Below are 25966 nucleotides of genomic sequence, written 5' to 3'. Positions count from 1 at the left end.
GTTTCGTTGGGCTTTGGCCCATGTGCGCGCTCGCGCGGCGAAGCAAAAGGGTCGGAGGAAGTCGGACGACGAAAGATTCGGACGTATTGTGGAGGTGGAGGTAGGCAGAATAAGGAACGCATTCGTTCTTTTTATAAGTAGTGTAGATTTATAAATCTATTTTTTCGGAGGAAAGAGAAATCTGGTTTCCGTTTCAAAGAAGAAAGAATTGAGAAACAGGTGGGAACGGATAAGATAACAAAACACCTTCCATTCCTTTGCCCACTTCTCTTCCCATGGCCACCGCCGCCTTCATTCCCCCAGTCCCAACCCCTCGCTCTCGCATCACCACCGCTCGCCACTGCCTCCTGCCCATCTGCACTGCAGCCACCGGCGCGCCACCTCCAGATGCCGAGACGGATGAGGATGCCCCGCGGAGCGCCCGGAAGGACCGGCGCCGCATTGTGCGGATCGCGTGGGAGAAGCTCGTCCGGTGGTCTCGCTCCTGGCGCCGGCGCAACCGCAGCGACGTCCTCGAGACAACGCGGAAGGTGATGGGCGGACTGTTTGTTTTACTACCAAGGACGCTTGCTGTCTTCCTTGTGGGATCTCATCGTCGGAGGAAATTGCAGGTGGTGGTTCTCGGAGGCGGCTCGTTCGGGACTGCGATGGCGGCGCAGGTGGCAGCCAAGAAGCCCGACCTAGAGGTGGCCATGCTGCTCCGTGACGACCTTGTCTGCCGCTCCATCAACCACCACCATGTCAATTGGTGGGCACCGTCGTTCGACTCCTTACTTTTTTTTTACTCACTCCCTCTCAGTTTACTAGTGTTCCTCGTATTACTAGGTCACCAATTTGACCTATATAATTTAAATTATATAATGCAAAAATTATATCATTAGAAAATAGAACATCTAAACTTTGTAATGATATAATTTTTATAACATATAACTAATGCTAACTTGATCAAATTTGCGACATAGGGATACGCGCACGCCTAATAAACTGTGAGAGAGGGAGTAAGAAAATTCCGCCAATCTATTAATAATCATCAATAGCAGTACAAGCATATCCAAAAGTAATAAAAATTACAAGTAGATCTTTGGACTCCTTACTATCTGCCTATCTTTTTTTTAGATTCACATGGGTTCTCTATATCTGCCCTACATATGAGGAAAGTTTATAGCTAGTTCAGGATGGTTGCATCAAATTCTGCTATTCACCCGTACCCGTGTTGCTCCTGAAAGTTCAGAGCTGCGCAGCCGTAGCAAATACTCCCTCCGTCCCTATTTAGGTGGCACACACTTTTTTTAAGATTTACATTGAACATACATTTAACCCCAACGAAATAAAAAGTTTATGTCACAAAAGTTACACGATTGAGTTCCTATTCGAATGAACTTCTCAATGGCGATGCCAGGTGGCTCCACTGTCTTCTTCCCCTGCCGGCGCAAAGGTGCTCGGGTTTATATAATATTGACTTGCATACACTTCCATAACGGATGTTTTTCCCGGGATGTAATCCCCTAGATATGCAAAATTGGACTTCTGTAATTTCAACGGGATGACTTTTGCATCCTGATGATATCGGATCGGATCAATATTTGGAATAAGGGGGTAGTGGGTGCGGCGATGATCTACTGAGGCTGTTGGGGCGGCGTCAGCAGGGAAGTCGTGTGCTCTGCGGATATGGTGCCCGCCCAGATCCATCTTCGGCACGGCTTGAACTGCCAAAGGCGCAAGGAGGGGGCGGCCAGGGACGGTGGTGTCCCGCTGTCGGCGGGTACGGTGACTTCGCCATCATCGCGGTTTCGGCCTTCTTCGATGGTAACCGGTGGTTTTACCGTCATCGGTGTTATGCATCGATGGGTCGTGGAGGTCATGGCTGCTATGGAGAGGTCGTGCTTCTTGCTCGTCGGCTGGGTCCGGCCCAATCCGTTCCGGTCCATCGATTGCTAGTGGCAAGGGGAGGTGTGGCTGCCAGAGAAATCTGAGCCCTGGTCATGGCAGGCGATGGTGGTGTCTGCGCCATTCCCTTGTTGAAGGCATCGCCGCTGCAGTCTTCGTCTACCCACTAATGCTGCTCCGGGGGAAACCCTAGATTTGGGACTCCCAGATCGGACGACCTTTGTTGAATAAATTAATAAAAAAGGCAGTATCTTTTCGATGCAGAGGCCGGAGGCCCACCCTCCATTTCGGAAAAAAATGGCTGTCGTTGTATGGCACGAATGATGATATGCCAAGAGTTCAGTCATTCATGTACGTGAGCATGTTTGGCTCAAAGTTCGAAGTGGTCATTTTACTGACAACATGGTTGATCTGAGGATAAATTTGTTCTGTACTGAAACTTCTTAAATGATCATAATTCATTGATGGTAGGTAGAATATATTTCATGCTGAGTATTCAGATACTTTTCTGTGATATGAGCCAATGGCCAATTCTGCAAGGAAAATATCACCAAGCAAACTTTGTATGTAACTTACAGTTCCTCTCACTTCACTGCAGCAAATACTTATCAGAGTACAGGTTGCCAGGAAACATTGTTGCAACAACTAGTGCTAGTGATGCTTTAGCAGGAGCTGATTTCTGTTTCCATGCTGTCCCTGTTCAGGTATTAACAGTTCTTTATGAAGCATTGTGGTTTGCAGTAGGGGTTTCTTCTCTTCATAGTCTGATATTTTTCGTGGCAGTTCAGTTCATCCTTTCTTGGGAGTATTTCAACACATGTTGATCCGAAGTTGCCATTCATATCACTTAGCAAAGGGCTGGAACTTAACACCCTTCGTACAATGTCTCAAATCATTCCTCGAGCATTGGGAAATCCTCGCCAACCATTTGTTGTTTTGTCAGGACCTTCTTTTGCGGTAGAACTGATGGACAGACTGCCAACAGGTTAGCAAACATCATATTGTCATATTCTTGATTTTCATGTCATACTCTCATGCTTGTGAAACTAAGTTATTTGGACAGTATTTCATGTTGCTTATGTTTAAGAACTCTTAGCTTTCTAGTTTCCTTAATTCTTTTATGTAACACTTTCTCGGGTCTTTCTTTAAATAGAACTTTACAGTTTTCCAACTTAAAATTGCAGCTATGGTGGTCGCATCCAAAGACAAAAAGCTGGCAAGTGCTGTTCAGCAGCTCTTGGCGTCTTCAAATTTGAGGATAAGCACATCAAGGTAATGCCTAGTACCTAGCACATTAGATGCTATGATAATCATCAGCTGCAAAATGTGCATGCCATGACCAAATTTGTTGTTTGTTGGTTCCGTGGTATTCTCTTTTTCCGTGAGTGATATGGAGAAATAATTTTCATTCCCTTAAACTAGTTTACTACCAGTCTACCACATGGTTAAATAGTAGGATACTATGATGGACAGTTTTGAAAGTTATTTTGCATATAATGTTCTATATTGCCCACTGGACAAATGCTTTAGGTATCCATGTAGAAACCACATGTCATGTTAGTGAAGCCATTAACTTAAGATATACAGATGTTGTATTCAATTAATTCGTGTCGGTTCAGCCTCGAGAACTCCTTTTCTGAGTATGGTGGTCAGATGTATGTTTGCTTTGCTTCAGGTAGTTAGAGATTAGGCTTTTCTTATTTTGTAGAGCAGTTCCTTGTGTTCATTTGCGACTGTATTAGAATTTGTAGAGCCATAAGATGACGGTGTAAATTTTCTTTCTTGGAATGGAATGATACGAAGATCTGATTTGTATTCACGAAAAGGAAATGAGGCCGATGTGCGTTAGAGTGCCATCCAGCTTCTCTTCAGATTTCTGGACCCATCTGTTAGCTACTATCCATTAAAATGGTGGGTTTGAACTGATGTATCATACACTGGAAAAAATTAATTCTAATACATTTGCCTTTGTTCATTGATTTTGGACTTAATATTACAAACAATATTTGAATGTGACATGTGATGCTTCAGTGACGTTACAGGGGTAGAAATTGCGGGCGCACTTAAGAATGTTCTTGCAATAGCAGCAGGTATAGTAGAAGGTATGCATCTGGGAAATAATTGTATGGCTGCCCTTGTTGCTCAAGGCTGTTCTGAAATTCGGTGGTTGGCGACAAAGGTGTGCAGTAGTTGTTTATCTCGTGTATTGTATTTTTTTAATACTATCTCGTGTATTGTATTATTATCAATTCTGAAAAAAGTACTGGTTAAAAGGATCATCTATGAAGTACACTGTTTCTTTTTCTTTCCTTTTTTTGAAGATGGGAGCAAAGCCAACAACCCTTGCTGGTCTATCTGGCTCGGGTGATATCATGCTTACATGTTTTGTCAGTCTTTCACGGAATAGAAACGTGGGATTGCGTCTTGGTTCAGGCGAAAAACTTGATGAAATCTTAAATTCGATGAATCAGGTTTGTAGTATTCCTTCCACTGCTTAAGGTTAGTAAGAAACAGTGCAATGTAATTTATATATTTTTCTCTCACTTTAGGTTGCTGAAGGTGTGTCAACTGCTGGTGCTGTCATCGCATTGGCTCAGAAGTACAATGTAAAACTACCAGTCTTGACAGCAGTAGCTCGGATAATTGACAATGAGTTAACTCCAAAGAAGGCTGTTATGGAGTTAATGAATCTTCCACAGGTCGGCCATTCTATTTTGTGTTTGATCCAGTTCTCCAACGAAGTGTTCTATTTTTCAAAACCAGTTTGGAAGTGTTGTGCAAACTTGTCCTGATGATGTCTTTTTCACAGTGAATAACTTACCAAATCTGGTTTCTTTCATTTCGCATGGTGATGATTGGCATTTTGTTAACAAAGATTTAAGAAGCGTATAGCATAATTTCCAATAAGGGTCTCCACGTGTTAGTCAGGGTTCTTTGTTACTGTGGGGCATTAGCAGTTGTTTTTCAGCAACCTTTTGATAATGACAAATAGTTAAGCTTATTTTGAATTTAACAAGATCGGTATTTATGTTCACCATTTTATTTAATTTTACACACCAGGTGGAATAATTGAACTCTAAAATTGACAAATAATTCACCTTTAATATTGTATTTACAGGTGGAGGAAGTCTGACAGGAATCAGTCCAACTGAATCGATCTGTTGAACCTGTTGCACCGCCAGATCTGTCTTTTTATATTGTGCATAACTTACCAAATCTGGTTTCTTTAATTTTGCATGGTGATGATTGGCATTTTGTTAACAAGATTTAAAAAGTGTATAGCATATTTTCCAATTATGGGACTCCACGTGTTAGTCAGGGTTCTTTGTTACTGTGGGGCATTAGCAGTTGTTTTTCAGCAACCTATTGATAATGACAAAATTAAGTGAATTTTGAACTCAACAAGATCTGTATTTATGTTCAACGTTTTATTTAATTTTACACACCAGGTGGAATAATTGAACTCTAAAATTGAAAAATCATTCACCTTCAAAATTGTATTTACAGGTGGAGGAAGTCTGACAAGAATCAGTCCAAATGAATCGACCCACTGAACCTGTTGCTCCGCCAGACTCCCTCCACATATGTATCTCCTACATCGGATCATCTATATTTTCAAGGGAAGCTCTCCTTCAGTCCATTGCTTTCAGAGATATCAACAGAATTTTGCACTCATACGAAGCTGTTATGCGCTCTGGTGCATGCTTGTGCACAAGTACAGAGAAAGGATATACATTACAGATTTACAGGGAAGAAATTAAATAGGGACATTGTAGCATGTTTCGTTGTAGTTTGCACTGCTTTTAGAATGAGTTGATCAAGGGATGCGGATCAGTTGTTCTTTTCTTGTGCATGGCATGGATTGGTTGTTCATATTCATGTCATGACCTGAGTTTTTTCTTTTGATGAAACTTTGAAAGTAGGCAAATATAGTTAAACAATAACATTTTGAGGAAATTGCATTACCAGTTATGAGGTAGATGTGCCTGTTTACTCACATTGCACACATTATTATATTCTTGCCTTATGTTGGTGCACTGGAGAAAATGATCCATATGGATTTCCATGTTGCTTGCTTTGATTGTGGTAAAGTGGAGCATGAAGGTGGAAGATGTGAGGGAGATGCAAACACTAGAGTGAAACAATGGGTTGAGTGGCTCCGTGCACCGCTGGGGAGATCTCGCAGGCCGGAGCAGAAGACGGTGCCACCTCCATGCCCTTCTGTCTCGGCTAGCAGTTTTGGGGGCAGGTCCATGGATTTGGGATCGTCGATGAGGGTCATGGGCTCAAGGCTGGGGTTAGATATCTCCCAACAAAGCGGATCCGTAATTATTCTGGTTCCGAGGATTTCAGCACTGCAGGGATCATCGGGCAGGAGATCAGGTGGCGAATAGCCCCAACCGACACCAGAAGGTGCAATCGGAGACTAGAGCAGGGTGCCATGAGGGACAGACCAACCGCAGAAAAACCTTGCCCACCTACGTGAGGAGGACTAGAGCAGGGTACAATAATCAAGCAACAAAGGAGCAGAGGAAGCCTCAAAGCCCGAAAGATCGCAAGCGAAGAAATAGCAATTTTCAGCAGAAGGCGTGGAGGGTCTGAGGAGGTGAAAGCTATGTTGTGCATCTCTATCTCTACTACTTATAAAGACACGAAGTGCCGTTGGAGCAGAAGAAGCGGCCGGCGGCAGGGGAGATCGGAAGCCAGCAGCCAGGGAGCAGGGCCAGCACGCCGATCGGGAGTAGAAGAAGTGGCCGATCGGGAGCGGGAGCGCAGCGCGCCGATCGTCGGGGAGCGGCCGGCGATAGGGAGATCGGGCCGAGCGGAAGATCGGGCCGAGCGGGATCAACAGCAAATCAGATCGGGAGCCTGGCGACGAAATCAAATCAGACCGGGAGGAGGTCTCCAGATCGAGCAGGTCGGGAGGAAGAGCAGCACATTGGAGCGGACGGACGGGCGACGGAAGGAGATGAACAAGCAAAGTCGGCCGGGAGAAACTAGAGGATCAATTTTTGCTCTGATACCATGTTATGATAATATGCTTGTTGTATTACCAGGGGGCCAAAGACCACAATATATAGTACATGTACAGGTGCACATATGCAGAAAGCCTCCTAACATATGGGGAAACTAAAATAGACAGATATATACATCTAACACCATCTACTTAGATCACATGGTTCACGATCGTTTGCTCTCCCCACCCGGCACGCCCCACACTCCCCGCCCTGATTTAGCGATCAATCCAACAGAATCATGTTACGTCATTAATGCTAACTAGCAAATGAAGGCGCGGCGGCACGCCGCGCGAACTTTATAATATGAAGGTTGTAATAATTTTAAGAATACACTTCAGACAATCGAAATAGTGAATCATGTATACATAATAATAGGTAAGCTTGAGAGAGTAGTAGCATATTGAGAACAATTGTCCTTTCGAGAACTGTTTGAAATTGTTTTCATATAACCTAGGTAATAGTTAGTTGTGTTGGATACAGTGAGTAGAAGCAGGTTTCTGAAATATTGATATAAAGGTTTATAATTCTTGTAAAAAGGATGTCCACAATTTGGAGCCATATAGAATTTATATAGAGAATGAGGCCTGTCGGCGCGGCACTTAATTTTCTTGATGGATTCTACTTCCTAAATCTGTTTGCTGTAGAAAATATCCAGTAGATTGCTCTGCATGAGCAAAGCACTTGCGGGCCGGAGTGTGATAATTGTGAGGCTAATGTTATTTAGTAGTATTGCTTGAAGTTGTTTGATTAGGGCTTGGTGATAGAGTGGATCGTGTTGTTAAGCGCTGGTATCACATGGGTATTGGCTGTTTGCGTCGATAGTTGCTGGATGGCGTATAGTCCTTGTTTGAACGGTGCATGCAGGTTGTATCTGGCAGTCTCTGTGGTTTTTATATGGCTGGAGCATTGCTTGTTTTGATGTCTGGTGGGGTGCAGTGATACCGCTTGGTGTGGTGGTCCGATGGTACTATGGCTGTGAGTTATTGTTGGATGGGATAAGTGGGTCATCTAGTGCAGCGCTGGGGACTTCTTGGTTCTATAAATAGGGTGTACCATGAGTTTTCGTCAGTGAGTGTTGTTATTTGGAGAACTCTCTTCTTTGTGGTCTCCTTCACTTTTTGCTTGAGGCAACAATGGCAGGTCATGTTGTTGAGTTCTTGGCTCCTCCTCCTTTTGTAGGTGGTAGTATGTTACAGTTTTGGGTGAGGGGAGGCGATGTTTCTCTGGAGAACGCTGCTCGCGCCTTCTTGGAGACCTATTTTGATGATCGTCGCCTGTTTTCTATTAAGCATGGTGTTGTTGGTGGATGTGTCTTCGGTCATATGTGGAACCGAAGTGACACATTTAATCTACATGGTAGCGCTGCTTATGTTGGCCCATACACGTGCTCTGATTATTCCTTCCACTTGCAGGTTCAGCGCTCACCAGCATTGTCTGCATTGTCAGACGACCACAGGGCTGATGGATGGCGCTGCTGCATCGTCGTCGACGACTACCCAGGAATCAGTTGTTTCTTCTCCTGTGTCAAAGGCCATGGTTCTTCGTCGGTGGTGTCATCCGGGTCTGACTGGATTGAATCTTTGATTGCACGCCAGATGTGCATCTCCTTCTTTTTCCTTAGTCTCAGGCCTCAGACTCCGGTTCAATGTGACCTTTGCTATTGAGTTTAAAAGAAAAATCCAGTTCTTGGATAACTTGATAAGAGTTACAGGAGCACTAAATTGTCACAATCCTGAAACTCTATCTATGTCATACTGGCAGAGATATTGAACTGATGAAATAAAAACTATCTATATTAAAACACCTCATTGGACTTATCCTAAGCCGTAACTGAATCGAGCGAGACTTCTGAACCTATTTGTCACTAATGGTTGGAGATCAATTGAAAAGAAAAAAGGAATAGAACTAAGCAATTAAAAAAAGAACAGGAGTTCCTTGACAGAAGCAATATTATACCTGACTTCATTTCCCCAAACTATTAAAAACATGAGATAAAGTAGTAGTGATGAGTCGCGGAAACATGGAGCAGACAAAACATCATATTAGTCACTAAACAAATGAAGTTCATCAACACTACAGCGAGGATTGTCTTCCTTTGCACCAATGCTGGTAATTATGCAAACTTCTCTAATATAAGTCAAGGGCTGAAACAAAGGCGATCAATTATTAAGTGCAAAATGTACCATATGCAATACCGTACAGTAAAGCTAAAATATTAAGCTCTTTAGAAAAAGAGAACAAAAATATTTCGACCTTCTGAACTGTAATATCGGCATGCGAGCATAAGCTGCAGCATCTAAGCATACAAACCCTTCACTATTCATGCATGACAACGACTTAGCTGGTACTTTCAGCTAATTATTACTACATGCATCTTATTCAATATCTTAATCTCTATGAAAACTGTCATATACACCGACATGGCTGAACTCTTCAGATTATATAACATAATGAAACTAAATGTGTCCAAGATTGAAAATTACGAAAAAAGAACCTTCAATATGCTGATTACACAAGAACAAAAAGGCATCAATGCCATTGTTAGTCTAGTGTAAATAATAAGAGCAGCAATATATAGAAGATTTTTATCCAATGATATATTTACAGGAAGTATCTAAGAGATGATGATAAGCACCTGTTGAAAACTAAAAATCGTGAACAGTGGTCTGTTTGAACCTAGCGAGATCCAAGAAAGCTCGGCTGTTGATAAACTCGACAAAAGTACTCATCAGATAGAAATACCACTTTGTTGCTAGCTATTCACAAATGCCAACAATAAAAGTTACACTGTGATGGGCTCAGGAATCATAGTCAACTTATAGAGTGCACTGGCTGGTACTTCTATTCAAGATTTAACTTGCCCACGAAAAAAATAGTGATGGATTTTTTGGTATACAATAGTAAGAATATACTACTTAAATTAAGTTAACATGGATGACATATTAGTAACAATAATTGCAATGTTGAATGCACTTATTAGTGGATAAAAATGGGGGACAATTAACACAGGAGTGTGCGTTGGCCTTACATCAGTCGTACAACAACCAAGCATAAATGCAGTAAAAATTGCATGCTTGATTTCTTTTTAAATAAATCCAGAGAAGAGAACTTGTTCAAAAAAATGAAGGTTGTAAGTATAAAACTAACATGAAACAATTCAAACATAGAACAGTGTATCGAAGTTTTACTGCTTTGCCCTAGTTTCATTCTCAGTACTATATGTAAGGCAGATTTTGATGTAACATTGTGGCAGACTTTTTTTTCCGTTTCCATATTTACCAAACAGTTGAGTGTCTACTGTTCAAACTACAAAAATATTTTAAGGTTTACCTTCAGATATATTACTTACGGGCAGAATCCCTAAAATCATGCTTGATGTTAACTTCTGCAAGAGTTACTCCATGGGTACCAAAGATCTCCAAAATTTGACAACCGTTTCTTCTTCCACGCGACAATAGATCTCAACAACCCTGAGATGCTTCGGCACCAGGAAATGTTCAGCTTTCACCCATTTCAATGTCACAGCGCTGTTAGAAACATAAAACTTTACTCAAATGAATTAGATGTACATGGCACTTATGAGTAGATGGGTCACCGAACCAAGAGTTTCCACGGAGGAGAAATTGATGGCACAAATTACAATATTTTGTAAGACTTGGTGTAAAATCCAGCATTGTGTAAAATCACATATTGGTTTAACTGCCTGAGCAATCGCTGGGCTGGTCAACCAAGATGCAGTGCCCCAATACAGAGTGGCCCGAAATCTTCTTAGAAACTCAGCCAAGAAAACAGCCACACTGAAAATTGTAGGCAAAATTGAATCTTGCCAGCTCCCAGTCAACCTCAATCAAGAACTCAGCGGTACCGTTGCACAACCTACCACATTAAATCATAAATTAGGGGATCTCTATCCAAATGGGGGGAAGTTGCAAGCATAGCTGGGGAAGATATAAAAAAACACATGAAAGACAACGCACATTAAACTCCAAAATCAGAAGAATAGTATAATGGATGCATGCAGAGTTCAGACACTATATAGCATAGTTTTGCATGCTTCTTTGACATGTATTTAAAAATCTTTTGAAAAATGTAGTAAAAAGCACTAATCTCAATATAACAACAAAAAAGTTCACATTCTTCTTATCAGCCAGTTAGATCCTTTGTGGGGAATGGTTGTGGGCTCAAAACGACTTTTGCTAGTCTATCAACCTTCTTGACATGATTAAAACAATCAAATTTGGCAGAATCAATTGCATCTTCAATATTAAATAATTGGTAGGCAGAACGTGCAGATGAGAATCCATGCCAAATACCCATTTTCAGTGGGAATAGAAACACTTCCATCGTTTGGCAGCAAAAATCACTGGTATGTGCAAATACTACTTTCGAAACCTACACTACCAACACTTCTAGATATGAAGGACAATGCTAAAAGGAGAAAACTTTATTGTTGTACTAACAGCAACTGCATCTCATACATATCAGCAGATGTGAAATTGGTGCCTTCATCGAAAACTTAATTGTTGTACTAACAGCAACTGCGTCTCATACATATCAGCAGATGTGAAATTGGTGCCTTCATCGGCCACAACACGTAGCAGTACATTAATCAGGAAGAAACCCGCAACCTGAAAAAATTGCAGCGGCACAATGCATGGTTTCAGTACAAAAAAACAGAGAATCGCAGCAGTTGGAGATATAAAACTCCCGATCCAATCCTCTGTGAACACTGTAAAGAGCAAACCAAGGGGAAAACAGGAAAATACCTTGGATTCAGGTTGTAAGATTTAGATTTCAGAGAGGATTTAGATTGAAAGAGAAAGCGGCGGAGAGGAATCAGGACATCATGCCGGGGCGGCCGGACTTCGGAGCTGCTCTTCACGGGGGATGGCGCTGGATCAAACATGGGACTGGTAGGTGGAATTGGGTCGGGGCGCACAGGCTAGGGAGAGAACGCTGACCTACCCTTCTCCCAAAAAAATTAAGAAAAACCATAGAGAAAACACTGTAATCAACTTGTACCTGTGATGCACACCTTGGTGGTTGCTGCGCGTGGTTGGAGACCTCCTTCTCGTGTTGCTGCTGCATCAGGATTACAGGGAAGGGCTCAGGTTATAGGCATCGCCGTTGTTGGACCCCGGCCACGGCGCCAGTGGTGGTGACCACGCCACATAAGCCGGTGACCACTACCGCGAGGGCGAGGGCGGCAGGGACCGCGACTTCGAGGGGGAAGGCGAGGGCGAGAGGGAACGATGGCGGCTGCTCCTCGCGCACATGGGGATGGCCTCCGCGTTGGTCAGCGCCTTCCCGGCGTGCTTCGCTCCGCTCCCGCTTGTGGTGCTCATCGCTGGCGCCGCCGTGCTGGGAGTACGTTCCTGCAGGGCGAGGCGGCGAGCCGACGAAGCAGATCAAAACTTGGATCAACACCCTCCATGAATGGAGCTGAGGAAATCGGAGTAAAGTAGATTACCTGGATCTGAAGACGACGGGTCAGGGGCCGGTGGCGACCACCAGTAGGCGGAGGAGGAGGGCGGTGAGCTGAAGAGGGATGTGGCTAGCGAGGAGAAAAGAGGAGCAACGCGTGGAGGAGAACAGAGGACCTAAGGTGCGGGAGTCGGCACGAATGCCAGACGCGGACCAAAAACTTGGGGATGATTGATTCCGATTGTCACAGATGTGGCCACGGCCGGCGACCACGAAGAAGACCATGGCAGCGGGTCGGCACCACATCCTCTTTACCTACCGCTGCTCCCACTGCATCCCCGTGGCCGCAGTGCTCCCGATGTAGAGTAGGGCCGCCGGCGTTACTTCGGGAGGAAGAGTGGGGCGCCGAGCTCCTCACCGCCGCCAGCCAGGGCCATAGAGAGGTGGGTGCTAGCCTATCGGGATAGAATCAAGGAGATGAGAGACAAAGCGGTGGGTCAAAGCGGTGCCGCATGACCAAATTCATGACACAAGAATTGAGAAGATCAGTGGTCCCACAATAAATGGCAAAAGCCACACGAACGCAGCACCAAAGAAGAAGAGAAGAGAACGGGTGAAAACATGAAATTTCTTAGAGGGCACCAAAACTGCACACGAAAACCCCCAGTGGTAATTAAATTATCTAAACACATACGTGTAACCACACCGTTAATCCCAAAAAAAATCCAAAACTCTGAGAAAAATCGAAGTTGATCATCTTTAGTATAGTAGTTATTTTTCCTTCCTTTCCTATCATCACACGATGCTCTTCTTTCCGATCCTCCCATCGCGCTGCCTCGACCACCATATCTTATCACGTTATGTGCATCGCGATCTGCAGTCGCAGGAGGCGATGGATCGCCGAGGTCGGCAAAGACCACATGCAATAGATCGCTGACGTCGGCAGAGCGCACACGGTGGACAAGGCGGCGACGGTGATGCAGAAGGTAGGCATGGAACAGAGGAAGGTAAGGTGCTGACTGCGGATATCGGCGCGCCCCGGCGCGAGTTCGGCGCTGTGGGGCACGGTAGTGCACACGGCCTCCAGCCCCGAGCAGGCCACGTTCTGCGACCACCAGCTCGCGCACACGAGGGTTCCATGGGTGTACCTGATGGTGAAGGATTTCCGATCATGCCTTACATGGCTGGAGACAATCCTGGTGAAGCTCACGCTGCTCTTTGAAAATATTATTCATCTCACCGATGCAAGGCAAGCTACTATTTCTGGCATTGATATGTGATCTATAATACATTAATACGTAACACACAAATATTTCCTTTTTGATATCTTCATAAAACACATGTGTGCCACACATCCTCCTATATCAGCTTTGGGTGCCGGACAACAGCCATCCATTTTATGTTTATGCAGACTAGCCAACTAGGTTCACGAAATTATGTCAGTGTTATTATCCTGCAAAAATACATGATGCATTTGTGTACATTTTATTATCCCTAAAAAGTACCAAAGTTTATCTTGACCTTGTACATTTCGTTCTAACTTCTTCTTTCTTGACCTTGTATATAGATTAACGAAGGAAGAGCAAACAAGGCCAGAAGTACAAACTGATTACAAGACTAGACACAAAAGAACAACCCTACTGACGACCTACGACCATCGTCTTACAGAGAGACAACGAAAAATTACAATGGGAGATGAAAACGACCGACACTAATAGAGGCCCAAAGGTGCGTATCTGCTTTCCGGTGGCGGTGGTCTACTACCAGCTGTATGTGATGGGTTTGGAAACTTTGTCAAACAATCTCCGGTTCCTCTCACACCAAACAGTCCAAAGTGTCAGGATGAACAAATAATTGAATCTTTTCTTGTTATCGCCCTTTAGGATTTCTCTTGCTTGATTCCACCAGCCGGTCAGCTGCAAGTTCACTGATGGAACGACCTGGTTGAGACGAGCCAAAACAAACTTTGTTCTAGGAAGTGAATATGCAGTCTCTGAATGATCACTTTTCTGTGAAAGAGAAAGACGGACACCATTTTATGAAAAATAAAAAATACTTTCGAGAGTTTAAATAACTAAAACTGTGAGAATATATGAAATGCGTTCACGATTTAACTTATTTGTATATGCTGACGTAATATGATTTGAGATTTTTTTGTGGCCAAATATACAAGTTTTCATTTTGGAATGATTAGCCATGCATGAGTCTTTCTTCTGCAGCGTGATAGACCATGGGAGGAGTTTCCACTAGCACTTCTAATACAGGCTTCATGTTTCTTCAATGGAACAATCTCAGGTGTTGAGAAAAGGTGCACAACCCAGCTTCTGTTGGTCCCTATATTGTTCTTTCTTGATTTGCCTTGTAGAAAACATAATTACTATTTTTGTAAAAAGGTGAGAGATCTTCATCTGTAAATGGTTAACTTGGTCCCTAGGACCTAGCAAATGACAACACACTTTTTACAATATTGTGTTTCTCATGAAGGATATGAAGAATGGTACCCCTTCTGATTTTTCATCAATGCACGTGTCCATGAAATGTTTTTAGGCCTTTGATTAGTATAAGCAATTCTATTGAACTTTTTTAATTAATTAAAATAGAGTTATCATGAATTTGTTTTTCATATTTCACTTGGAATTTTCGACCTACGAATAAATGTTGAAACTAAAATAGAATAGAGGACACGGGTTTTTAAATTTACCAAGGAGTTTGCCTAATATATTACAAATTTAGAACTTCTTTTACAGATTGATCTCAATAATACTATTGTTCTCGGTCTGCAGGAGTATAAACTCTTGCATGTTGCCCTCTATCAGATTTGATGCTCTTGCAAGATGACAGGGTTATGCAAGTTTATCTCCCTATGGTCCAAAATATAAGGTGCCCTTAAATTCGCGGGTCAATGGCTTACAACTTTGACTATAATTTATACTTATAGTGTATCCACAATTTTTTTATAAATATATATGAAATGAAAGAGAACTGTATGACGAATGCAACGATACAATATTTACATGCTCAATCCATATACTTTAGTATATATTACTGGTTCAAGTTGTGCATCAAAGACCGTGTGAAAAACCGTGCCTTTTATTTTTGGGCGGAGGGAGTAGAAAAGTAGATATATGTGCTAATGTATACTTTTGGTAATACTATGAGATTTTTTATTTTTTTTTGTAATAGATGTATGTCCTTGGCAACTCTATGTCGCAGATGAATTAACTAGGAATTTTGGAAGTTGTAGATAGCGCAATTCAAGCATACAGTTATGAGCAGGGTATATATTTTAATTACCGGAGGACATATAATTGAGAAAATTGTTGAGATTTTTCTTTTTTGCTTTTATCAGGGTGATGCCCACATTTATTTGGAGAAAGTAGAGACCTAGGTTTGATGATGTCTTGGAACTACATACAAATTAGACTGTAGTTCTTTTTTATCATAGAGTCACAAACTTTACTGCTCAATCCGTGCATACAGGACTTTCAAAAGATTGTACATGCATTCTTGACATTATGTTATTCACTCTGAATATTCCAAGAAATAAATTCTATGTTTGAATGAGATTTGTTGATTAATATGACTTAGCAGTATTATGACATTTATATGTTAGAGATATGTGCATGTTAGAAACAGTATTATGATGACTGCAATGGAATAGTGACACAGTGGAACATCCCAATCATGGCTTCAATAGTGGAAGCTATGGAGCGGTGCTTCGTGATTGGAATGGACATGTAATGCTTCTAGATCTGGGGCCGCAATTTTTTTAATTTTTGTTTGAAATTTCTCTGGGAAGGTCTCCGGAGGTGGGTGGGTGGGTGGGGTGGGTGGAGGAGGAGGAGGAGGCCGGCCGGAGGAGGTGGTGGTGGAGTAGGAGGAGGAGGAGGAGGAGGAGGAGGAGGAGGAGGTGGTGGTGGTGGTGGTGGTGGTGGTGGTGGAGGTGGAGGTGGAGGTGGTGGTGGTGGTGGTGGTGGTGGAGGAGGTGGTGGTGGTGGTGGAGGAGGAGGAGAGGTGGTGGTGGTGGAGGAGGAGGAGGAGAGGTGGTGGTGGTGGTGGTGGTGGTGGAGGAGGAGGAGAGGTGGTGGTTGCCGGAGGAGGTGGTCGCCGGAGTAGGAGGAGGCCGGCCGGAGGAGGTGGTCGTCGGAGTAGGAGGAGGCCGGCCGGAGAAGGTGGTCGCCGGAGTAGGAGGAGGAGGAGGAGGCCGGCCGGCCGGATGAGGTGGTGGTGGTGGTGGTGGTGGTGGAGGAGAGGAGGAGGAGAAGTTTGCATCCAGGGAGAAGTGGAGGAGAGGAGAAGTGAGGAGAAGTGGAGGAGAAGTGGAGGAGGGCGGCATGGAATTTAAATTTCGGAGCTTAATTTTGTGGCGCATGGACCTTGGTGCGCCACATAATTTTCTTTTAAATTTTCTATTTTACAGCAAAAAATCTTTATTTTGCCGTAACTTTTTACTCTTTTCGAATTTGGGGATTCAAAAAAAAATTCTTTGGAACATTTTGATATATTATACGTTTTTTTCGAGTTCGTATGCAACCAGAAATCCAGTTTGATGATTTTGCCACGCAATTTTGCAAAAAAAAGTAGAAATTCATTTTTGTTAATTTTCAGTGGTGCTAGATGACATAATACATGGGCAACTCGAAAGATTTTATTTTTTGAATTTTCTATCTATTTCTTTTATTTTTTACAGAGGTCAAAAAGGCGATCGGGGGGGGGGAGGGGTGGAGTTGCGTGGGGAGCAAAAAAATGTTCTGTGGCGCATGGAGCTCATATGCGCCACAGAAACTGGCGCACCACGCACCAGAACCAGTGCGCCACAGAATACCTTATTTCTGTGGTGCACCGAGGCCAGTGCGCCACAGAATTAGCGAAACCAATGATTGGAGGTGGCAGGGTGTGGGCCCCACAACTTTTCTGTGGCGCACCAGATTCTTGCTGCGCCACAAAATTAAGCTATTTTTGTGGCGCATCGTGCCTGGTGCACCACAAAACAACTTTCTGTGGCGCATTTTTGGTGGTGCGCCACAAAACTAAGATCTCACCTATAAGGGTTTTCCTACTAGTGCGCGTCTGGCGGACGTTTCGTCGGGCTCACCTGGCAGCGACCCTGCGTCGATGTGTCTTCTCAAACGCGCCAGCGACTGCGCCGCTGCGTCGCTTCGGTACTCTGCGCCACGTTAATGGCGATGTCTCGGCTGCCGAGCGGCCGCCCACCTCCGTCAACCACGTTAATGGCGACGCCACGCGTCCCGCGGCCACCGCATGCCTCCGGCCTATATAAAGAGGGCGCGTTCTTCTTCCTCATCCACTCCTCCAAAGAAACCCTAGCCGCTGATACGTCTCAAACGTATCTATAATTTCTTATGTTCCATGCTACTTTATTGATGATACTCACATGTTTTATACACATTATATGTCATATTTATGCGTTTTCCAGAACTAACCTATTGACGAGATGCCGAAGGGCCACTTGCTGTTTTCTGCTGTTTTTGGTTTCAGAAATCCTAGTAAGGAAATATTCTCGGAATCGGACGAAATCAACGCCCAGCATCTTAGAATTGCACGAAGCTTCCGGAACACTCGAGAGCCACCGAGGAGGAGCCACGGGGGCCCACACATGGGGCTGGCGCGGCCGAGCTAGCGCCGCGCCCCCTGTTGTGTGGCGGCTCCGTACCCCCTCCGACTCCGCCTCTTCGCCTATAAAAAGGTCCACGACCTAAATCTTCGATACGGAAAAGCCACGGTACGAGAAACCTTCCGGAGCCGCCGCCATCGCGAAGCCAAGATCCGGGGGACAGGAGTCTCTGTTCCGGCACGCCGCCGGGACGGGGAAGTGCCCCCGGAAGGTTCCTCCATCGACACCACCGCCATCTTCATCAACGCTGTTGTCTCCCATGAGGAGGAAGTAGTTCTCCATCGAGGCTAAGGGTTGTACCGGTAGCTATGTGGTTCATCTCTCTCTCTATGTACTTCAATACAATGATCTCATGAGGTGCTTTACATGATTGAGATCCATATGATGAGTTTGTAATCTAGATGTCATTATGCTATTCAAATGGATTTTACTTATGTGATCTCCGGAGACTCCTTGTCCCACGTGTGTAAAGGTGACAGTGTGTGCACCGTGTGGGTCTCTTAGGCTATATTTCACAGAATACTTATTCAACGAGTTATGATTTGAGTTGGATGTCTCTATGAAATTGTGGTGTGTTAGTACCTCCTATGAATGCTCAAAGTGACGGCGTGGGGTGTTCATTAGTACTTGGGAATACATTTTTAAGGTTTGCCTACATGATGAATTAGTGTTCGTTATCTTGCCAGAGTAATTCAGAGTAGCGTAGTGAAGTGCTTATTTATATCCCTTTATGATTACAATGTTGAGAGTGTCCACTAGTGAAAGTATGATCCCTAGGCCTTGTTTCTAAGCATCGAAACTCCGTTTATTTACTGTTCTCTTGCATTACTCGCTGCCATATTTTTTTCAGATTGCTATTACCACTCATATACATCCATACTTGTATTTCACTATCTCTTCGCCGAACTAGTGCACCTATACATCTGACAATTGTATTAGGTGTGTTGGGGACACAAGAGACTTCTTGTATCGTGATTGCAGGGTTGCTTGAGAGGGATATCTTTGACCTCTTCCTCCCTGAGTTCGATAAACCTTGGGTGATCCACTTAAGGGAAACTTGCTGATGTTCTACAAACCTCTGCTCTTGGAGGCCCAACACTGTCTACAAGAATAGAAGCACCCGTAGACATCAGCCGCCACAAAAAGCTTGACCGTAGCGCCGCCTAGGTGTTCCTGCGACGCATCCAGGCCCGCGAGGTAGTCCATGGCCGGTCATGGTGGCCGGCGAGGCGGTCGAGGCCGCGGCCACAGGCGCCCCGTGGCCGGGGCAGGGCCACCGTGGTGGAGCAGCTACGGCCCCACGCTCGCCGTCGCCTGCGCCCTCCTCGTCCTCGCAGGAGGACCGCTGCTTCGAGTTCCTCCTCCGCATCGACGACGACCCACTCGGCATCAAGCGGCTCCCGGACAAGTTCGCCGAGTTCGTCGACGGCGTCGAGCCGGCACAGTTGCAGCTACGGGAGGCCGAGTGCAGCCTGCCGCGGGCGGACCGTGGAGGTCTGTTCGACGGGCGAGGGCAAGATGTACCCGCACACGGGGTGGGACAAGTTCGCCCATGACCTCGCGCTCGAGCCCGGCTGCCGGCTCGGCTTCCTCTACGAGGGGGACGGCGAGATGATCGTCAAGGTGTTCGACGACACGGCTGCCGCGAGCACTACCACACCGGCGAATCCGGCTCGGACACCGATAGTTAGAACTTAGAGTGTTCTTTCTTTGCAGCGAATCTGGCTACGGGCCAGACAAAGCCAGTAGTCGAGGTTTCTGGATGTTCTTCCTCGGTAGAACCAACAAGGACACCGTCTCCTCCCGCTGGATTTTCCAGTTTGGGTGATTGGGTGCCCTCGAATGTTCTTTCTTGGCAGCAAACATACGAAAATCAACACAATTGGCTTCTTTAAAAAAAAATTTATATTTGTGTCGACCATGGTTCAAACTATTTGTTAGTTTGTGTAAACCATGTTCCAAACTATGTGTTAGTTTGTGTAAAATCTGTTTCAAAATGTAATATTTGAAACTATGTTTAAATGGAGAAGAGGAAAAAAAAGAAAAAAATGTGTCGCCCCGCTGGAGCAGCCCCCAGACGCAAACGGATGTAAGGACAAAAACGATCATTTTAGCGTCCGCAGCGTGACGCAAACGGACGCTCGCGTACATTAAAATCGTCGGGCCGCTGGAGATGCCCTTAGCGCCCGCTCAAGCTACCGATCGAGCATCGCCTGCCGTACTAGACAAGACAGATTGGAGTAACTGTACAGATAGCAACATGATCTCGATCGGTCAGTGACTCGGTGTGTCCGGGCCTACAGCAGCACAACACCTACCTAGCGTTTACTGCAGAAAACAACATGATCTCGATCGTGTCCACCTTTGCTCCACGAAATGCAGAGAAGACGAAGCAAGAACCTGGCATGACCTCGCCGATGCTGTCTCAAATCTAATCAAATCGCCGTGCTTGACGGGCTAGATGACTTGCCGTCCAGTTCCTTTCAAATCCAATCAGGGGAGTACTTGCTATAGCAACTTACCAGTGGAATTATGGAAACTGCGTACGTGAACCTCAGGCATTTCACCAGTACACGCAGCATATATGTCTGACAATATATACACGCCTGTAGCACGCACGCACGCACTGCTTCCTCCTGTGCGTAAGTGTTCAGATGATTGCCATTGCGCCCATGGGAGGTGCCTACATCTTCACCACATCCATCTCCTTCCTTCTCATGCTCATGTCCATTGCTGCTACCAAGGACCATGGCAGCAGCTGTTAGTAATAATCTTGCCTAGTCTGTGTTGGAGTCTAATTAGTCAAGTTAGTAATATGAGTTTGCTAGTTAGTAGAGCGTGAGCGTATGTTAGATCAGATTAGAGTCCTAATCGAGTTATGGTCAATTTGGTAGTAGTCTATGTACTATACTAGTCCTAGTTGGAGTTGGCTTGCATGCCATGGTCTGTGTAGGTTGTGTAAACGGAAGTACTAGTCCGGGTACTAGTTGCTCTAGTGCTAGGTTCTAGTACGACTAGGTTTAGGAGTTTAAGGTCGGTTGAGTCTGGTTCTATATATACATGAGTATATACGTTGTGAGTTGTACTGTGGAAAAATAGAAAAAATAAATAAAGAGAGGAAAATTTAGAGGGTGCGACACGCACCCTTGGCGATAAATTTTGTATTTGCGTGTGTTCGTTTAGTTTGATGTGATCGATCTGTGGGCAAATTCCAACAATTGGTATCAGAGCGTCGAAGATTTGAAGCTACGCTTGCCCCGGGGAGGCGACCCGTACTAGCGCCTCGGGGCGGGCGATCGTCGTTCGGCGGAACGACAAGGAGGAGACGGCGGAGAGTTGTCGTCACAAGGTGGTGGAGCTGCGGATGATCGTTGATGGGACAGGTGGTGCCGTGGTGCGATGCCGGGAGTCTCGTCAAGATCGTCTTCAGAGGAGTCGGATGAGTCAAAGAGTCAAGTGTGTGCACGTCTACACGTGCAGTCGTCGTCGTGTCAGTGAGTCGTTTTTGTGTCTAAGTGCTCGTCTCCGTGAAGATTTGTTGCAGTTGAAGCGCGTCAAGTGTGTGAGCTGTGCACGGTGTTCCGTGAGTTATGTCCATGTCCTCGTGGAGCGTCCTGGTTGCAGCCAGCAGGGTTCGGTGCGATGCCGAAGGCGGACGGTGGTAGGAAAAGCTACCGTAAAGCGAGGAGGTGTGTGCGCAGTAGGAGGAGAAACTAATGTAAACAAGTACAAGAGGAGTATGGTGCGAACCGAGTGTGAGGATGCCAGCAATAGCGGTGGCACATAGGTGCGAACCGAGTGCGGCAGGGGCCGATCAATGGCGGTGGCAAAGCATAGCAGAGTAGAGGTGCGCTGCATGTTTCCTGCGTGGTCATACTGACTGTACGGACATGACACTAAAGATGATGAAGACATGTGAAGCTGTGGCAGTTAAAATTGGGAGGAGTACAAGAAGATGACAAGTCAAGATTAGGAGGAGATTGTTAGTAATAATCTTGCCTAGTCTGTGTTGGAGTCTAATTAGTCAAGTTAGTAATATGAGTTTGCTAGTTAGTAGAGCGTGAGCGTATGTTAGATCAGATTAGAGTCCTAATCGAGTTATGGTCAATTTGGTAGTAGTCTATGTACTATACTAGTCCTAGTTGGAGTTGGCTTGCATGCCATGGTCTGTGTAGGTTGTGTAAACGGAAGTACTAGTCCGGGTACTAGTTGCTCTAGTGCTAGGTTCTAGTACGACTAGGTTTAGGAGTTTAAGGTCGGTTGAGTCTGGTTCTATATATACATGAGTATATACGTTGTGAGTTGTACTGTGGAAAAATAGAAAAAAGAAATAAAGAGAGGAAAATTTAGAGGGTGCGACATGCACCCTTTGCGATAAATTTTGTATTTGCGTGTGTTCGTTTAGTTTGATGTGATCGATCTGTGGGCAAATTCCAACAGCAGCTACCTCGCGAGAGGTTCCTCGGTCTCCATCGACGACGGCACCAGTACCACCACCCCCGTCCTCATCTCGCCGAACGGCGAGTTCGCATGTGGCTTCTACAGGGTGGCTACAAACGCCTTTACCTTCTCCGTCTGGTTCACCGGCTCGTCGGGGAAGACCGTCGCTTGGACGGCCAACCGCGACGCACCGGTGAATGGCAGAGGGTCTAGGCTCGCCTTCCGGAGGGACGGGGGTTTGGACCTGCTCGATTACAATGGCGCCGCCGTCTGGAGCACCAACACGACCGCGACTCGTGCCAGCCGTGCTGAGCTTCTGGACTCCGGCAACCTTGTCGTCGTGGATCCGGACGGTCGGCAACTCTGGAGAAGCTTCGACTCGCCGACAGACACGCTTCTGCCGTCGCAGCCGATGACTCGGAACATACGACTGGTATCTGCATCTTCGAGGGGTTTGTTCTACTCAGGGCTCTACTCATTGTTCTTTGATAATGACAACCAGCTAAAACTCATGTACAATGGCCCTGAGGTTAGTAGCATATATTGGCCCGATCCTTTCAACGATGAGTGGACAAATGGCAGGACTATTTACAACAGTAGCCGTCATGCAATTCTTGAACAGACTGGCCATTTTATCTCGAGTGACGAATTTGAATTTGAAGCTTCTGATCTTGGTGATAAGGTTGTGAGGAGGTTGACTCTGGATTACGATGGCAACCTTAGGCTGTATAGCCTAAACACGACAACCGGTAATTGGTCAGTCACTTGGATGGCATTCCATCGAGTCTGCAACATACATGGACTGTGTGGCAAAAACAGCATCTGCAAATATAACATACCGAACCTTTTACCTCAAAAAACATATATACCGAACCTTGAGTGCTCTTGCCTTGAAGGATTCGAGGTGGTTGATTCAAGCAACTGGAGCAAAGGGTGCAGGCACAAGCCAAACATCACGGCCACCCATGGTTTCTCATTCAGAAAGCTCGCCAACACTGACTTCTATGGGTATGACTTGGACTACATCGATCAGGTGTCAATTTCGAAGTGCAAACACATGTGCTTGGACAATGCTGATTGCCAAGCTTTTGCATACCGCCAGGGAAATGGTGAATGTTATCCAAAGGTCTTTCTTTTGAATGGCAAGAACTTCCCAAAGCCTCGGAATGACCTTTATCTGAAAGTTCCCAAGGGAGTCTTCACTTCGTCAAAATTGGCTTCTTCAGTAGCCCATGCATGCAAAGTTCATGAAAAAGAGGTCAATGTCTCGTCGCAAATGTTAAAGGATGGCTCTTCAAAGTTCAAGTTTGGCTACTTCCTCTCTTCTGCATTAACACTGCTTTTCATTGAAGCAACTTTAATCATCGCCGGTTTTTGGGTTGTTAATAAATGGGAGAGAAGACCGGAGATCGAAGATGAAGGCTACACAATAATTTCCAGCCAGTTCCGAATGTTCAGCTACAAGGAGTTACAGAAGGCAACCAATTGCTTCAAAGAAGAGCTAGGAAGCGGTGGATCAGGAGCAGTTTACAAGGGAATCCTGGATGATGAAAGGAAGGTCGCGGTGAAGAAGCTAAATGATGTGATCCAAGGAGATCAGGAGTTCAGGTCTGAGCTAAGTGTCATCGGAAGAATTTATCATATGAATCTGGTCAGAATTTGGGGGTTTTGTGTCGAGAAGACACACAAGCTCTTGGTTTCCGAGTTCATTGAGAATGGTTCTTTAGCCACAGTTCTGTTTGATCACCAGAGTCTATCTCCTGCGCTCCAATGGGGCCAAAGGTACAATATTTCTCTTGGGTTGGCGAAAGGACTGGCCTATCTCCACCATGAGTGCCTTGAATGGATTGTGCATTGTGATGTCAAACCAGAGAACATATTGTTGGATAAAGACTTTGAGCCCAAGATTGCAGATTTTGGACTGGTGAAGCTACTAAAACGAGGGACAGTGGCTCAATTGTTGTCAAGAGTGCATGGGACCAGAGGATATATTGCACCAGAGTGGGCTCTAAATCTTCCAATCACAGGTAAGGCTGATGTTTACAGCTACGGTGTAGTGCTTCTTGAGTTGGTGAAGGGGGTTCGTGTTTCCAGTTGGGTGGTTGAGGGCGAGGAGGAGGTTGAAATGGCTATCAGATGCTCTACTGAAATTCTGAAGAAGAAACTAGTAGGCGAAGATCAGTCATGGCTTCTGGATTTTGTTGACTACAGGCTGGAAGGAGATTTCAACTATTCAGAAGCGATTGTGATGCTTCAGATAGCAGTATCATGTTTGGAAGAAGAAAGGAGCAGAAGGCCAAGCATGAGCCATGTTGTCGAAACTCTGCTTTCACTGGCGGAATGAAGTTCAGTACTATCATTACAACTAATACAGCCAGATGATGGTGTGTAATGTATAAAAAGTAATGTTTCTGTGGTATTGCATAGAAAATTTTCTATAAGCCTTTTCCTATCATATGTAGAGAATATATGGATTTGTATGGCCATCTATATTTTATATTTTTAAGATGGAGTACTAAGCTAGCAAGTACTGTCTTTGTTTTAAATTATAGATGTTTTGAGGTTACCATAAGGTTTTATAATTTGGAACAGAGTAGCCGTATTTCTTTTTGTCTATCTGCTTGGATGTTTTGTTCTATATCGCTAGTGACGTATGGTACCTTTCCTATATCGCCATTGTATAAGAGGTTTTCTACATATTGACAAACATATACATGTATTGGCATTTTCCCCATGTAAATAGAAATTGGTTATTCCCAACATGGTATCATATACCAGGTATATTGGACGCTAGAACTCCGTGTTTGCTCCACCACCTTGCCGCTGTTGCAATCTCTGTCCGGTGTGCTTCTCCTTCTCTATGTTCCGGCCGCCCGAGCCCTGCTGCTAGTCTGGTTGGCCATCTTCTTCTTCACTTTCTAGAAGGTGCAAGGCTGCAGCTTGAGTCGGCCGATTTGGCCGGATTTCGGCCGGCCGCCACCCTCGTCTTGGCTGACCTGGCCAGATCCCTGCCCGATTAACATGACTTACATTTCTAATGTGCCATCTCCTGCACCTAAGCCGACTCATAATCTTCGTGCCCGGCCTCGTTCCCCACCTATTCCCCTACTTGCTATGATCTTTTCGCTGTCCTTGAGCTGATTACTTATCATGATGTGGTTGCTCATCTCGAATGGCAGCAAGGGATGGCAAAGGAAATTGCTGCACTATAGGGCAGTGGCTCTTGGGATGTGGTTCCATTTCCTCCTTTTGTTCGTCTCATCACTGTAAGTGGGTCTATTAGTCAAGACTCGTTCCGATGGTTCTTTTGAGTGTTATAAAGCTCGTCTTGTGGCTCGCGATTTTCACCAGGAGTAAGGCTACGATTACGATGAGACATTTATTCTTGTGGCTCATATGATAATTATTCGCGCTCGCGTGTTGTCATTCGGTTTGTTATTGCCCTGTCTCTCAACTCTCAACTCAGAATGCATTTCTTAATGGCAAATTACGTGAGGTGTGTATATAGCCACAACCAGGGTCCTCCATTCTTCATAGCATGGTATGTTGTCTTCGACACTCC

The 25966-nt window shown here is 45.0% G+C and overlaps 2 protein-coding genes across 3 annotated transcripts; both read left to right on the top strand.

Moving 5' to 3' along the window:
- The first annotated feature begins 234 nt into the window (after positions 1–234).
- On the top strand, positions 235–5859 carry LOC124685097 (glycerol-3-phosphate dehydrogenase [NAD(+)], chloroplastic). 2 transcript variants are annotated; one of them, XM_047219405.1, is made up of 9 exons: positions 235–530; positions 612–748; positions 2486–2591; positions 2671–2872; positions 3072–3159; positions 3919–4066; positions 4209–4358; positions 4437–4586; positions 5395–5859. In XM_047219405.1, exons 1-9 carry the CDS (start codon positions 276–278, stop codon positions 5407–5409), a joined length of 1251 nt encoding a protein of 416 aa, XP_047075361.1. In that variant the 5' UTR covers positions 235–275; the 3' UTR covers positions 5410–5859. The 2 variants fall into 2 exon arrangements, with proteins under 2 accessions (XP_047075361.1, XP_047075360.1); XM_047219404.1 differs by lacking the exons at positions 235–530; positions 5395–5859 and adding an exon at positions 5006–5205 and having other exon boundaries at positions 616–748.
- Positions 5860–20600: 14741 nt separating this feature from the next.
- LOC124669862 (putative receptor protein kinase ZmPK1) lies at positions 20601–24866 on the top strand. Its single transcript, XM_047206403.1, has 2 exons — positions 20601–20716; positions 22402–24866. The coding sequence occupies exons 1-2, from the start codon at positions 20619–20621 to the stop codon at positions 24746–24748; spliced, it is 2445 nt and encodes an 814-aa protein (XP_047062359.1). The 5' UTR covers positions 20601–20618; the 3' UTR covers positions 24749–24866.
- Positions 24867–25966: the final 1100 nt, after the last annotated feature.

The sequence above is a fragment of the Lolium rigidum genome, chromosome 1, assembly GCF_022539505.1.
Source record: "Lolium rigidum isolate FL_2022 chromosome 1, APGP_CSIRO_Lrig_0.1, whole genome shotgun sequence".
In the NCBI taxonomy this organism is placed as follows: Eukaryota; Viridiplantae; Streptophyta; class Magnoliopsida; order Poales; family Poaceae; genus Lolium; species Lolium rigidum.
Note: the sequence above shows the minus strand (reverse complement) of the source record. Positions and strands in the feature narration are given on the sequence as shown.